Genomic DNA, 16169 nt, shown 5'->3' on the forward strand with positions numbered 1-16169 from the left:
CCTGTACTGATATATGGGGTATATAGGGTTGTATACATTGTATCATGTTATGTCCTGTACTGATATATGGGGTGTATAGGGTTGTATACATTGTATCATGTTATGTTCTATGTATTTCCTCTTCTATTTTGGCTCTGGTCCAACTTAAACCAAACAGCAACCTCTCCCGCCTGTACCAAGAGCTGCTGGAGGGGTTTCCTGTGCGCAGCCAGCATGTGATACATTATATATCTCTGAATATTCGGCTTATATCTATGATTTCCCTCACTTTCTTTATACTCTCACTTTTCTGACTATCTCGTTAGAATGTGAACATCAGTGTGACAGAATCGTAATGGTATCACCTTGCACCCCCCTCCCTCAGCAGCTGAATGGTTTTCTCCTTTTCCAGCTGATTTCAGGTCTCTGCCTCTTCCCCTGAACCAAGACTCCAGAGAGGACTGTGCCATTAAATAAAAAGGGGTGGTTAGACTTCGCCTGCATTTGCGAGTGCTGTAACCAATACAGAAGCGCTAATATTGCGCTGGCGTTATATAATTAGGATGGTTTCTGATATTGTAACCGTGACAGCCATGATTTGTCGCTGCTATCGCTGTCTTTTGCAATGCCCCGGAGTGGCTGCTCCCCCGTTTTGCTGATGGTACGCTCCGCCTCCAGCTGACCGGCCTGGAATCACGGTTCGGAGCCTCGGACTGGTCGCCCCGGAGTCGCCGTGTTCCGTCGGCCCTGTCCCCCTGCCGTTATCCTGTGAGGGTCCCGGACAGCTCAAGGGGCAGCAGGGAGTGTGAGAGGCGTGGAGGCCCCGGCCTTGGTGTAAAGAAAGCGGCCCAGGCCCTGTCAGACATGGGAGACACCGGCAGCGAGCGCAGCAAACCACCCAGCCTCCCCCCACGCTGCCCCTGCGGATTCTGGGGGTAAGAGACCCGGGCACAGCGCCCTAATACTGTACTGAGGGCAGGGGGAGCCCACCCAACCCTGCTGAGGCCCCTGTGCCACCCTGAGCCTGCATAACTCCATATTGTGCCACCCTGAACCTACATGGCATCGTATAGTGCCACCCTGAGCAGACAGAGCCCCCTGTGCCACCCTGAACATACATGGCATATAGTGCCACCCTGAACCTAAAGAGCCCCCTGTGCCACCCTGAACATACATGGCATCATATAGTGGCACCCTGAACATACATGGCATCATATAGTGCCACCCTGAACATACATGGCATCATATAGTGCCACCCTGAACATACAGAGCTCCCTGTGCCACCCCGAGCCTGCATAACACCATATAGTGCCACCCTGAACCTCCAGAGCCCCCCTGTGCCACCCTGAGCCTACGTAACACTATATTGTGCCACCCTGTACCTACATGACATCATATAGTGTCACCCTGAACCAATGACTCATATAATGCCACCCTGAGCCTACATGGTGTCATGTAGTACCACCCTAAATCTACACAGCCCCCTGTGCCACTCTGAACCTACATGGCATCATATAGTGCTACCCTGAAACTACAGAACCCCTGAGCCTGCATAACACCATATTGTGCCACCCTGAGCATACAGTGTGCCCATTGCCAACCTGTACCTGCATAACACCATATTGTGCCACCCTAAACAGACAGACAGAGTGCACCCTGAGCCTGCATAACAGCATATTTTGCCACACTAAACCTACATGGCATCACATAGTGCCACCCTGAGCCTGCATAACACCATATTGTGCCATGCTGAACAGACAGAGCCCCCTGTGCCACCCTGAGCCTGCATAACATACAGAGCCCCCTGTGCCACCCTAAACATACATGGCATCATATGTTGCCACCCTGAATATACATAGCAAGTACTGGTACCCTGAGCCTGCATAACACCATATTGTGCCACCCTAAACCTGCATAACAACATTTAGTGCCACCCAGAGCCCCTTCTGCCCCCCATAACCTTCAAAGCATGTAGTACCACCCTAAACACAGAGCCCCCTCTGCTAACCTAAACCTCCATAGCATCATATTGTGCCACCCTGAGCATACCAAACCCTCTGTGCCACCCTGAACCTGTATACCACCATATTGTGCCACCCTGAACCTACATAACATGTAGTGCCACCCTGAACAGATAGAGCCCCCTGCACCACACCGAATCTACATAGCATGTAGTGCCATCCTGAACCTGAGCTTTTGTAGCCTCATACAGTCCCACCCTGTACTTGTATAACATCATATTGTGCCACTCTGAACCTGCATAGCATAATACAGAGCCCCCTGTGCCATCCTCAATTTGCATAGCATTATATTGTGCCTTCAGAGCCCTGTGTGCCACCCAGAACCTGCATAACATCATATAGTGTCATCTTAAATTCACGACATACTGTGCCAGCCCAGCTCTACAGAACCCTTTGTGCCATTCTGAACTTACAGCACCTCATACAGTGCCATCTTAAATTCACATGCCATACTGTGCCACCGAAGCTCTACAGAACCCTCTGTGCCACCCTGAACCTGCCTAGAATCATACTATGCCACCCTAAATTTACATGTCAAACTGTGCCATCCTAGCCATACAGAGCCCACATAAAGTTCTCGGTGCCATTCTAAACCTACATTGCATCCTAATGTGCCAGCCTGAATTCATGACATGCTCTGCTATCCTAGGCCTGCAGCCCCTCTGTGCCACCCGATATCTACATAACATCACTCTGCCACCCTAACACCATGCAGGCCTCTGTGCCTCACTAACCAGCATAGCATCATACTGTGCCACGCTAAACATGCATGCCACCATTCTGTGCCACCCTAATCACATAGAACCCCTTTTGGCATCCTGAACCTACCCAACATCACACTATGGCACCCCTACACCTATATGGCACCATACTGTGCCACCCTCACCCTACAGAACCCATTATGCCACCATAACCTTGCAGTGCTCTGTGCCACCTCGAACCTATATAGCATCATATTGAGGGACCCTGAACCTGCACAGTATCATGCTGTGTGACCCTAAGCTTACATAGCATCCTATTATGCCACCCTAATGCTACAAAGTTCCCCTTGCCACAATAAACCTTTATAGTATCATACTGTGCCTACCTAAATATTGATGGCATCATACTGTGCCACCCTAACCCTGTAGAGCCCCCAGCGTCACACCAAACCCACAGTGTCACCCTAAACCTACATCTTCATGCCTTAACTGTATAGAGCCTCTATTGTGCACAGCTAACCCTTTGGATCCTCATACTGTGCCACCCTGACCCTATTTATTACCATAATGTGCTGTCCACATCCTAAGCTCCTGTTGAGCCCGCAGAGCCTATTCTTGCACCGCCATGAGCTTGCAGAACCCCCACCAACAGTATATTACCTGTACTTGGCAAAACCTTCACCATCACAACACTAGTCTTTACAAAGCCTCTTCCTGTGCCACCTTATCCCTACATACCCTTGTGCCATTCCATTACCCCCTCATGTACCATTAGAATCCTCCTGTGCCACCCTAGATGTGTAATGTTATATACATCTAATCCACCGAGGCTGATGGGTTGGTGATCGTCTCTGGAGGAAGAATGCTACAGAGCTACCAGGGCATGACCAATGGGCGTCATCGTACCAGTGAGGGCATCCAGTGTATCTATGCAGGCTCAGTGTTCCAGCAATAGCCATAGGACTAGTGTGGGCACCTGATGTGCCCAGCAAGCGGGCACTGGGAATGTAGTGGAATATTTGCACATATACATTATGGAGATCGCTGCCCACCCCCGCGACTATAATGTAACTGCGGGGAATATGTATAGACTGGTGCCCCCATAACACGGGCAGCTGTGGTCGCCATCTACTTTTAATTCTTGGTATTTCCAATCCTCGACATTTTCAAGTTCTCTGCTTGCTGGCATTGAATGGAAGCAGTGCAGGGTTTGCTGCACTTGTGTGAGTGAAGAACAAGCGCTGCCCAGATACATTGTATCCGCATGAGATGCGCTTGTAGCAAACCCTGAGATCAGGCCGCCTGCCGACGGGTTCACACGGATGCTGCCACGTATTTAATGCGGAATCCACAGGATTTAGTGTCCCGTTCGTGTTAATAGGAATCCGCTCGCAGAGCGCGAATCCACCGCACGGAAAAAAGGGGGTGACGTCCCTTCCTAATGCAGAATCCACATTGGGGAATCCGCAGGTGGAGTTACTCTATTGATCTGGTTAAAATGACTTTAAGGATCCATGGCTGCCGCAAAGTCATGGCAGAAATCGGTGTTAACCCCTTCACACCCCAAGCTATCCTGAGCGTGCGGGTCTGTATGGAAGCGGGAACTGAGCCCACTCTATACACGGCTGGTGTGAACCGTCTTGGACTGCTGACACTTGGCGGCGATCAGTGTTCACGCCGATTGCGTCTGTTAACCCTTCAGTTCTGACAGCTGCATTTAAATGCCCTAATCGGACCGCCTAAATCTGCCCCTCTTTTTTCCTTTATTTGGTATCGCTGCACCCTGACAGCCCCCTGAATGTCGTCAGGAATGAAAATACAAAATTACAGAATTTCCGGGTTTTTTAAGCCCTCACACAACTATAGCGACGGAAAAATAAGTTCTGGTAATCCGAAGATGGCGGCAGAATTTTTAAAATTTTTTTTTTTTTTTAGAATTTTTTTTTTTTTTTAAGTAGCGCAGCAAAAAAAAAAGCTAACTTAGTATCGTCGGAATCGTACTGACCCACAGAATAAAGTTACGTCCTTTTTACCTCGCGTACGCAGATCACGCCCAGAAGATCACGGAATTTCATGTTTTCTTTTCATTTCACTCCACTTTTTGAAAGTTTTTCATCACATTAAACAATACCAAAATACAACTCGTCCCGCAAAAAAACCCACGCCTTCAGACAGCGCCGGCGCCGGAAAAGTTATGATTTTTTTTTTTTTGAAAGTGGGAAGGGTGGCACAGGGAGTCTGCAGGGGTAGGGTAGCAGAGCATGCCATGGATTCAGGGTGGCACATTCCAATGCTATCCAGGTTCAGGCTGGCATGGAGACTTTTATGGGGGCTCTGTATGGCTAGGGTGGCACAGTTTGTCATGTGTATGTGGGCAAAAAAGGGCCGTGTCATTAAGGGGTTAAAGTGACACTCCGGTCCTGGACAAGCAAAGATGGCCGCACTGTTTTTCTGATGCATGCTATAGGTCAGATCTCTTGTTTACACCAAATGGCGCATTGGTTTTTAATTAAAAAATCCGCTATGTTTCTCTATTAAGATATTTTTGATGGCGGTCGCGTCCCCAGATGGGCCGACTGACCCGTTCAATGCACGCAGAGATGAGAGATGATAAAATGTGCAGACACACCCCTGGATGCGCCATTTGGTCTGTCGGAGATTTGACGTCTGACACGTGTTTTTAAACTGCAAGTCATACAGCCAATATCAAGAATTGCGCCATGTTCTTAGGCCGCCTGCACATGAACAGGTTGGATTCAACATACGGGAGCCCGCAGCATAATCCGGCCCTGACTGCAGCCTGTGGGGTCGCTGCGAGCCGCCCTCAGATTACGCAATACTGATTTAAAAAAAAAAAAATGTTTATTTTTCCCACATTCTCCCTAGGCGATGATGCGGATTCCGCAACTTTGCGGAAGGGCTGCGGATTGGACTGCTTCCATTCCCCCCACCAATCCTGAGACCTCAGCCCAAAGTTCTGGTAGTTTAGTCCACGTGTGGCATCTCTGCTCCAGTGGGACAGCCGCAGGGGCTCAGCTATTTCTGCGGTGTGCATGCACCGCCTGCGATGGCCGAACCTTGGGGTACACTGGGGGTCAGTGGGGGTCCGGCTGTCAGCAAGTTCTCCTGTAATGGGAATATCCCTGTAACCTCATGGGAGACAGTTTTCTCTCATTCATAATGCCCTCACCCCTTGTCTGAGGTGCCACCACCTTGGTATAAAGGCTTCATTGCAGATGTGTCAGGGTTGGCATCTTACAGGTAAGGCCCGCTCGTCACATGAGTGCCATCATATAAGTGACATCTCCACATTCACCTACATTACAGCGAGGGTAGCCAATAATCCACCACTCTGCCACCCCAGCACACAGTGCCCACCTCACCCCCTGAACCCTTTGCTTATATTGCATTACTTCTTGGTGTCCCATTGGGTTTGCGTGTCATTTCCCATCATCCTCTGGGTTTCTCTTGATTCTGTTGGATATTATGTTTTGTGATGTATTACTATGTATGATGCTCTACTAGACAGAGCCTGGCATGTACTGGTGCCACAGTGCTGTATGATCTACTAGACAGAGCCTGGCATGTACTGGTGCCACAGTGCTGTATGATGCTCTACTAGACAGAGCCTGGCATGTACTGGTGCCACAGTGCTGTATGATGCTCTACTAGACAGAGCCTGGCATGTACTGGTGCCACAGTGCTGTATGATGCTCTACTAGACAGAGCCTGGCATGTACTGGTGCCACAGTGCTGTATGATGCTCTACTAGACAGAGCCTGGCATGTACTGGTGCCACAGTGCTGTATGATGCTCTACTAGACGGAGCCTGGCATGTACTGGTGCCACAGTGCTGTATGATCTACTAGACAGAGCCTGGCATGTACTGGTGCCACAGTGCTGTATGATCTACTAGACAGAGCCTGGCATGTACTGGTGCCACAGTGCTGTATGATCTACTAGTCAGAGCCTGGCATGTACTGGTGCCGCAGTGCTGTATGATCTACTAGTCAGAGCCTGGCATGTACTGGTGCCGCAGTGCTGTATGATCTACTAGTCAGAGCCTGGCATGTACTGGTGCCGCAGTGCTGTATGATCTACTAGTCAGAGCCTGGCATGTACTGGTGCCGCAGTGCTGTATGATCTACTAGTCAGAGCCTGGCATGTACTGGTGCCACAGTGCTGTATGATCTACTAGTCAGAGCCTGGCATGTACTGGTGCCACAGTGCTGTATGATGCTCTACTAGACAGAGCCTGGCATGTACTGGTGCCACAGTGCTGTATGATCTACTAGTCGGAGTCTGGCAACCACACCAAAATTCGTGTCAAAAGCCGCAGTGGATTTTCGGCTGTGTGTGAAGTACCTTAATACAAAATGGTGAAACTCTTGCTCTAAATGTAATTGTCTCCACGCTGCCATTTTTGAGGCCCGGAGAAGTCGCTGGTGGACGGCGCTGGGTGCGTTGATGCTACTGCTGGCAGTTGGGACAAGTACTTTGTGGCATTATTGTGGCATGCACTGATATGTATGGGCCAGTCCTGCCCGTTCAGCTCCAGGTACCCCGATGGTCGGATCCGTCCTCCACACCTTTCATGGTTAGATGTTCCTGTCATCCGATGCTCAGGAATAATCTGAGGTTTCCAGTGTTTAATCGGTGTTTTGTGTAACGGGCTGGTTGTATATGATGAGGCATCAGCTGCAGGTTGTCAATTTAAAGGGTATGTAAAACACCTACTACAGGTACATAAACTGTGCAGTCAGTAAGCCGAACCACCAACTCTGACTGCTTCATATATGAGTCATGTTTAAGGGATAAATGTGCTGTATTCAAAAGGCAACATCCTGTACTGATCCTGAGTTACATCCAGTATTATACTCCAGAGCTGCACTCACTATTCTGCTGGTGGAGTCACTGTGTACATACATTACTTATCCTGTACTGATCCGGAGTTACATCCTGCATTATACTCCAGAGCTGCACTCACTATTCTGCTGGTGGAGTCACTGTGTACATACATTACTGATCCTGAGTTACATCCTGTATTATACTCCAGAGCTGTACTCAGTATTCTGCTGGTGGAGTCAGTGTGTACATACATTACTTATCCTGTACTGATCCTGAATTACATCCTGGATTATACTCCAGAGCTGCACTCACTATTCTGCTGGCGGAGTCACTGTACATAGATTACTTATCCTGAGTTACATCCTGTATTATACTCCAGAGCTGCACTCACTATTCTGCTAGTGGAGTCACTGTGTACATACATTACTTATCCTGTACTGACCCTGAGTAACATCCTGTATTATACTCCAGAGCTGCACTCACTATTCTGCTGGTGGAGTCACTGTGTACATACATTACTTATCCTGTACTGACCCTGAGTAACATCCTGTATTATACTCCAGAGCTGTACTCACTATTCTGCTGGTGGAGTCACTGTGTACATACATTACTTATCCTGTACTGATCCTGAGTTACATCCTGTATTATACTCCAGAGCTGCACTCACTATTCTGCTGGTGGAGTCACTGTGTACATACATTACTTATCCTGTACTGATCCTGAGTTACATCCTGTATTATATTCCAGAGCTGCACTCACTATCCTGCTGGTGAAGTCACTGTGTACATACATTACTTATCCTGTACTGACCCTGAGTTACATCCTGTATTATACTCCAGAGCTGCACTCACTATTCTGCTGGTGGAGTCACTGTGTACATACATTACTTATCTTGTAGTGATCCTGAGTTACATCCTGTATTATACCCCAGAGCTGCACTCACTATTCTGCTGGTGGAGTCACTGTGTACATACATTACTTATCCTGTACTGATGCGCCCTGCACTCTTTCTTTTTTGAACTCCTGCTCTCCTGCGGCAGAGCAGTAATTCAGCTGCGGGTGTGCCGCGGATCTGGACGGCTTTCATAGTCGTCAATGGAAGCCTGCGGGAGCCCCGCAGAAAATGGAGCATGCTGCGGGTGATTTCCCGCATGTGCGATCTGCGCGGCAGGGAAAAATGACATCCGCAGGTATTTAGTTACCTGCGGGTGTCCAATTCATTCCTATAGGCACGGATCACCCGTGCGGGACGCCTGCGCGGATTTTGTAATTCTAATTGTCCAGTGGTCATGAGGCCTTAGTTGTAGCCCCTCTGGCCGTGATGCCAGGCTCCGGTCTTCGTGGGTATGATGCCACAAGGTTTGCACACCTGGATTTGGAGATTTTCTGCCAGTCTTCTCGGCAGATCCTCCCACGCTGTCAGGTTGGATGGGGAGGGGGGGGGGGGCCGTCTGTGGAAGCCGGTCTCAGGTCTCCCCAGAGATGTTAGATTGGGTTGTAGTCTGGGCTCCGGCTGGGCCACTCAAGGACATTCACAGAGTTGTCCCTGCGCCCCTCCTGTGTCTCGGCTGTGGTCTTAGGCCCCCTGTCCACGGCCGTTGCGGAATATCACCAGTGATATTCCGCCACAGAGTAGCAGGAGGGGGCGCTGTCAGCTCTTTGCGGTGAGCCTATCTGACAGGTTCACTACGGAGAATCGCGGCATGCCGCGATTTAGATCACACGAGCAGAGAATCGCTATGATTCTCCCCCCGTGGACCCAGTGGCTGGGGTTTCCATAGCAACGCTATGAACAGCGTGCTTTGCGTTACCCACGGCCGGATTATCGCACCGGATAACGCAATAAACAATCGCCTGTGGAGAAGCAGCCTTAGGGTCATTGTCATGATGAATGGTGGCCCTTCTGAGGTCCCTGACGCTCTGGACACCCCCCACCCCCACCCCCCTCAGACTGATGCTCCCCCACCAGGCTTCACTGTAGGGATGGGATTGGGCAGGTTATGAGCGGTGCCTGGTTTCCACCACCCCTGACCGGTCTCCCCTCCCCCAGCATGATGCTCCACCACCAGGCATCACTGTAGGGATGGGATTGGGCAGGTGATGAGCGGCGCCTGGTTTCCACCACCCCTGACCGGTCTCCCCTCCCCCAGCATGATGCTCCACCACCAGCCATCACTGTAGGGATGGTATTGGGCAGGGGATGAGCGGCGCCTGGTTTCAGTCACCCCGGACCGGTCTTCTTGTTCCCCAGCATGATGCTCCATCACCAGGCATCACTGTAGGGGTGGGATTGGGCAGGTGATGAGTGGCGCCTGGTTTCTATCACCCCTGACCTGTCTCCCCTTCCTCAGCATGATGCTCCACCACCAGGCATCACTGTAGGGATGGTGTTGGGCAGGGGATGAGCGGCGCCTGGTTTCCTCCAGACATAATGCTTAAAATTGAGGCCAAAACATTCCATCTTGGTTCCATCAGACCAGATAGTCTTGTGTCTCGCAGTCTGCGGTTCGTTTAGGTACTTTTTGGTAACTCCAGGCGGCTTCCATATGTATTTGACTCAGGAGAGTCTTCTGGAAGTTTCTCCCATCTGCACACAGGGTCCTTGGTGATCAGTCAGTGACCATTGGGGTTACTTCTCTTACCGAGGCCCTTCTCCCCCGATGACTTAAGGTCCATTTACACGGGACGAATGTTGGGCAAACGACTATCTTTTATAATGATGTCCAATCAGCTGGATTTCCTGCAGGCGACTTCAACGAAGGTGTAGAAACATCTCGGGAAATGGGAGCTAAACTTCACTCGTCATACCGAAGGGTGCGACTACTTCTGTCACTGCAAAAGGTTCCCATGTTGTAAAGTTCCGAAGTTGTCGCCCCGCCATCATGGGGCGCTGGGTGCCGAATGACGGCGGGACTTGGAGTTTTTTTTTTAAAACTTGCACAAGACCACAATATAACAAAATGTAAAATAACTCGTCTTGTTGTGAAGACTTTCCTGCCGGCTGTGCGGGACGTGTTCTGAGCCCCAGCCGGTAATAACCAGCAGAATTATGAATGCAGCTCTGGAGTAGGCTGGTGATGTCTGGCACTCGGCCAGCGTCACCTTTTGATACCTTTTTTTTATTTTTCTATACATTAGTGGTAATCAGTTTAAAAAGTTGCATAAAGTTTCCGGCTGCGATCTGGTAAGGCTGCATTCACAGGGCTTTTGGCAACATGCGGTCTACCTGCGGATGTGAGGCGCTTTTCATGCAATAACACCTTCCATCACTTCTGTTAAAGGGGTTGTCCCGCGAAAGCAAGTGGGGTTATACACTTCTGTATGGCCATATTAATGCACTTTGTAATGTACATCGTGCATTAATTATGAGCCATACAGAAGTTATTCACTTACCTGCTCCGTTGCTAGCGTCCCCGTCTCCATGGTGCCGTTTAATTTCAGCGTCTAATCGCTTGCGCAGTCCGGTCTTCTCCCTGGTGAATGGGGCCGCTCGTGCCGGAGAGCTGGTCCTCGTAGCTCCGCCCCGTCACGTGTGCCGATTCCAGCCAATCAGGAGGCTGGAATCGGCAATGGACCGCACAGAGCCCACGGTGCACCATGGGAGAAGACCCGCGGTGCATCGTGGGTGAAGATCCCGGCGGCCATCTTGCTAAGGTAAGGAAGAAGTCGCCGCAGCGCGGGGATTCGGGTAAGTAGTAAACGTTTGTTTTTTTTTTAACACATGCATTGGGTTTGTCTCGCGCCGAACGGGGGGCCTATTGAAAAAAAAAAAACCGTTTCGACGCGGGACAACCCCTTTAAATTGTGATCCTTTGGCGCTTGTTTCTTGTTGTATTTTCATAAACTCCTACGTTGTTACATACGTTTTCCAGGTTGCATTTCGGTGCTTTTTTAAAATGCAGATGAAACCGTTGCTGTGTGATATCTGCCGCCCGCTGTGTGATATCTGCCCCCCCGCTGTGTGATATCTGCCCCCCCGCTGTGTGATATCTGCCGCCCGCTGTGTGATATCTGCCGCCCGCTGTGTGATATCTGCCGCCCGCTGTGTGATATCTGCCCCCCGCTGTGTAGGGAGTAGGCGCAGCAGATATGCTGTTACGTTTATTGAATCTAACGATCATGTGATCAGCCAGGAACAGTAAGGGGGGTCCATACGGGGCGGAATTGCTGCGGAACTTCCATGCGGACCCTTCATACGGAAATTCCGCAGCATTTAGAGTAGCAGCGAAGTGGATGAGATTTAAAATCTTGTCCACAACCTGCGGAAATAACCTGTATAAAACCCGTACGGTTCAAAATTCAATTCCGCAGCGCGCCAATTGTATCACAGTCTCCGCGGCAGAGTTCGCCTCTTCTCAATTTAGGAGGTAAATTCCGCACAGAAATTCACAATGAAACCGGCACCAAATGCTGCGGGGTCGGAGGCGGGCATCCCGCGGCTGATCTGCGGACACTCCGCTGGAAATCAGAGCCTAAAGGTCTGATCAGTAGGGGGCGCACCATTGGGGTCTCCTTTTTTGCACCCAGAATTTATATTTCCAGTTGTCCATCTGATATCACTGTGTTGTAGATGATGGGTTCACATACTTTAACCCTGAGGATAGGTCATCAGTAGTACTGGCTTGAAAAACCCTTTTAACCCCTTACCGCCTCAGAGCATAAAGGTATGTCCTAGCTGGTAAGTAGTTCCCGCAAAATGACATATTTTCGTTCCTATGGCTGGTGCAGGCTCAGAGGCCCCCGCTAACCGCAGCAGAAGCCTGCTGTGCCTGATAGCTGGCCTCCTATTGCAACAGCGGGGATCAGTAAGAAGACCGATCCTCACTGTTAACCCCTGTGATTAGTGTTTATCGCAGCATATAAAGGGTTTACAGCAGTAGTGTGCTCTCTGGGACGTCACAGGCCCTCCGCCATGTAATTGCGGAGGGCTGATGGGTTGCCATGGCCTGTGGTCGCCGAGAAGTACTAATGCATTGTAGAATAACTGCGCTGTATTATCGGTCCCATCACAGCATCGCGGGTCCAAGTAAAAAAGGAAGAGAAAATAAAAATAGTAAAAAATCACGTTAAATTAAAAGAAAAACCACGTTTTGTGCACCGCCCCCCTGAAAAAGGAGCCAAAATACTTTATTTTATTTCATATTTTTTCTTTGTTTTGTCACCAAAACCGAATAAAATTGATAAAAATGCTAATTCTCCCCCAAAATAGTACCAATAAAAAACTACAGATTCGCACACAAATAACAAGTCCTCACACCACTACATCAATGGGGGAAAAAAGTCATGGGACTTGCCACAATGGTAAAAAAAAAAAAATTCCAAAAAAAGGTTTAAATTTATTTTTCCCATCATCTATCTATAATACAGAGATCTCTCCCATCATCTACTATACCCCGGACTATAACAAGGGGGCGCTCTAATAACTATGTATAATATATTTGGGGTCAGTACAGAGATCTCTCCCATCATCTATTATACCCCGGACTGTAACAAGGGGGCGCTCTAATAACTATGTATAAATATATAATGGGACAATACAGAGATCTCTCCCATCATCTATTATACCCAGGACTGTAACAAGGGGGCGCTCTAATAATTATGTATAAGAGCTCCCACACACTTGCTTTTTTGGTGCATTGCGATGCATTTTTAACATTAGAAAGTCCCATTGACAATCGCGTTAACAAAAAACACAAACGCAAATGTGTGGGAGCCCTAATGTATCAGGCGTCAGTACAGAGATCTCTCCTATCATCTGTTATACTTAGGGCTGTAACAAGGGGGCGCTCTAATAACTATGTATAATATATCGGGGGACAATACAGAGATCTCTCCCATCATCTATTATACCCAGGACTGTAACAAGGGGGCGCTCTAATAACTATGTATAATATATCAGAGGACAATACAGAGATCTCTCCCTTTATCTATTATACCCAGCACTGTAACAAGGGGGCGCTCTAATAATTATGTATAAATATACCAGGGGACAATACAGAGATCTCTCCCATCATCTATTATACCCAGGACTGTAACAAGGGGGCGCTGTAATAACTATGTATAAATATATCAGGGGACAATACAGAGATCTCTCCCATCATCTATTATACCCAGGACTGTAACAAGGGGGTGCTATAATAACTATGTATAATATATCAGGGGACAATACAGAGATCTCTCCCATCATCTATTATACCCAAGACTGTAACAAGGGGGCGCTCTAATAACTATGTATAAATATATCAGGGGACAATACAGAGATCTCTCCCATCATCTATTATACCCAAGACTGTAACAAGGGGGCGCTCTAATAACTATGTATAACTATATCAGGAAACAATACAGAGATCTCTCCCATCATCTATTATACCCTGATGGCAAACTTGATAAGAGTACAAGAGGGGCCTGGATGCCTTTCTTGAGTGATACAATATCCCATGTTATATCACTGATTACTCAGTAGGGTCGGTGATCCGGGGATTATTCTAATGACCAGATTGGAGTCAGGCAGGAATTCCCCTAAATTTAGGAAATTGGCTCTTACCTCATTGGTTTTTTTTCTCGATCTGGATAAACATTTAGGCCCCCTGTCCACGGCCGTTGTGGAATATTGCCAGTGATATAGCGCTGCGGGGAAGCAGGGGGGCGCTGTCAGGCTCATCGCAGAGAACTATCTGACAGATAGGCTCACTGTTGAAAATTGCGGCATGCCGCGATTTAGATCCCGCGAGCGGAGAATCGCTATGATTCTCCGTTCGTGGATGCCGTGGCTGCACTTTCCCTAACAACACTATGAAAAGCGTTCAATGCGTTACCTGCCGTGGGTAACGCAATGAACAATTGCAGATCCACACTTGGAATGCACCCATGTGAGGCCGGCTTAATCATGCAGCCTTAAGCCACCTGCACACGGGCGGAAATCCCGCCGCGGGATTTCCGCCACTGAAAGTTTGCATAGGAGTGCATTACAATACGCACTCCTATGCAGACGGCCGCGGTTTGGCCGCGCAAAATCTCGCGCGGCAAACAAACCGCGGCATGTCCTATTTTTGTGCGGGGCACGCACTCACCCGGCCGCCGGCTCCGGTCTGCGCATGCGCCGGCTGCGCGGCAGCCGGCACATGAAAGAGCCGGGGCCGCCAGGCGCGGGTGAGTACGCGCTCGTCCCTGCAGGCTCTCGGGTCGGGTCCCGCGGCGAGAATTCTCGCTGCCGGATCCGACCCGCTCGTCTGCAGGCGGCCAATCTGTAGTTGGTAGTCACCCTGAGGCTGCATGATTAGGCCGGCCTCACATGGGTGCATTCCAAGTATGGATCTGCGATCGGCGCCCACACGGAGGATCCGCAGCAAAACGCAGCTATTGAGAGGCTCGTGCTTTCGCTATTTCGCTCACCCTTGCGGAGGAAAGTTAAGGCATCCTCTATATTGCTGTGGACTCCGCACGGACGGCCTTCATTGAAGGCAATGGAGGCCATCTGACCCGCAGCCCATATGTAAGTAACACTGCATAGGGGCTGCGAGTCCCCGTGGCATCGCTAAGCGACGGCGCTGGAAATACAAATATTTAAAAAAAACTCAACTATCCTGCCCATGACCGACAGCGGCCCCCGTGGCCGTCCGCATTACAGACTATTCAGGTATGCAGGGTCGCCGGCCGGACTCGCAGCTGGTTGGTATGGGCCGTATTAGTATAGTGTTATATAATGTCTATAATAATCTTTATATAGCGCCAACATATTCCGCAGTGCTTGCAATACAGGAGGAATAAAAACAAAACCCAGTAATCAGTTGATGGAACCAGTAGGGGTGCGGCTCCTGCTCCAACGAGCTTATATACTACAAGTAATGGGGGGATACAGAAGGTAGCGGGCTGGAGATGTGCGCGGTATGGCGAGGTGGAGAGTGAGAGATGCTATATACATAGACAATGTACTATACACATACAATAGGCTAGTATGTGGGCATTGTGGTTGGCATTAAAGGAACACTATGACCGGTGGGGCAGAATCAGACTTGCGTGTAATGTGCGCATAAAGAGCGAACGCGGCACGCTCTATTTTACTGCATATTACATGCGATGGAGCGCTATAGTTCTCTATGGGTGCGTTATATATGCTGTACATACGCGATTACATTGTGCGTTCGGCGTTTATACGCAACGTCAGAAAAGGCCCTTTTACACGGGCCGACAGTCTTTAAAGTGACTGCACAAGCGCTGATGTCACCGCTAAGGTCGCCGGCGCTCGTGCAGAGCAATTGCACAGAGACTTGCCAGTGGATCGCGGTCTTCTCGTCTGCTTCTTGCTCACTTTCACCCGTTGGGAGATTTTTTGGAACGATAATCGTTCCATGTAAAAGCAACCAAAGGGGGGGGAGGGTATACTGCTGGACGAGGGTGTGAGGAACACTGCAGATGTAAGGCCCGTGGGCATGGGTTTTAGGGCAGGTTGAACATTATGGGTGTTGGGGTTGAACATGTAGCGCATTCCAGAGAAGTGGAGCAGCTCAGACGAAGTTCTGTGGCCCTATTATTGTTCAGGTTCTCGCACTCCCACAGGAATCTGACCGATATTTGTCTCCCCACCCGATCTGCCTCCATTCTAGCAGCTCTGAGCAATGCC

General features: G+C 49.4%; 1 protein-coding gene across 1 annotated transcript in view; it reads left to right on the top strand.

Moving 5' to 3' along the window:
• Positions 1 to 629: 629 nt before the first annotated feature.
• Positions 630 to 16169, top strand: part of ZFAND3 (zinc finger AN1-type containing 3) — a 156107-nt gene continuing 140567 nt past the window's right edge. The window contains exon 1 of the mRNA XM_066595298.1: positions 630 to 914. Coding sequence (XP_066451395.1) covers positions 844 to 914 — 71 coding nt within the window. The 5' untranslated portion in view covers positions 630 to 843. The remainder of the gene's footprint in view (positions 915 to 16169) is intronic.

This window comes from Eleutherodactylus coqui, chromosome 3 (assembly GCF_035609145.1).
Source record: "Eleutherodactylus coqui strain aEleCoq1 chromosome 3, aEleCoq1.hap1, whole genome shotgun sequence".
Classification (NCBI taxonomy): domain Eukaryota; kingdom Metazoa; phylum Chordata; class Amphibia; order Anura; family Eleutherodactylidae; genus Eleutherodactylus; species Eleutherodactylus coqui.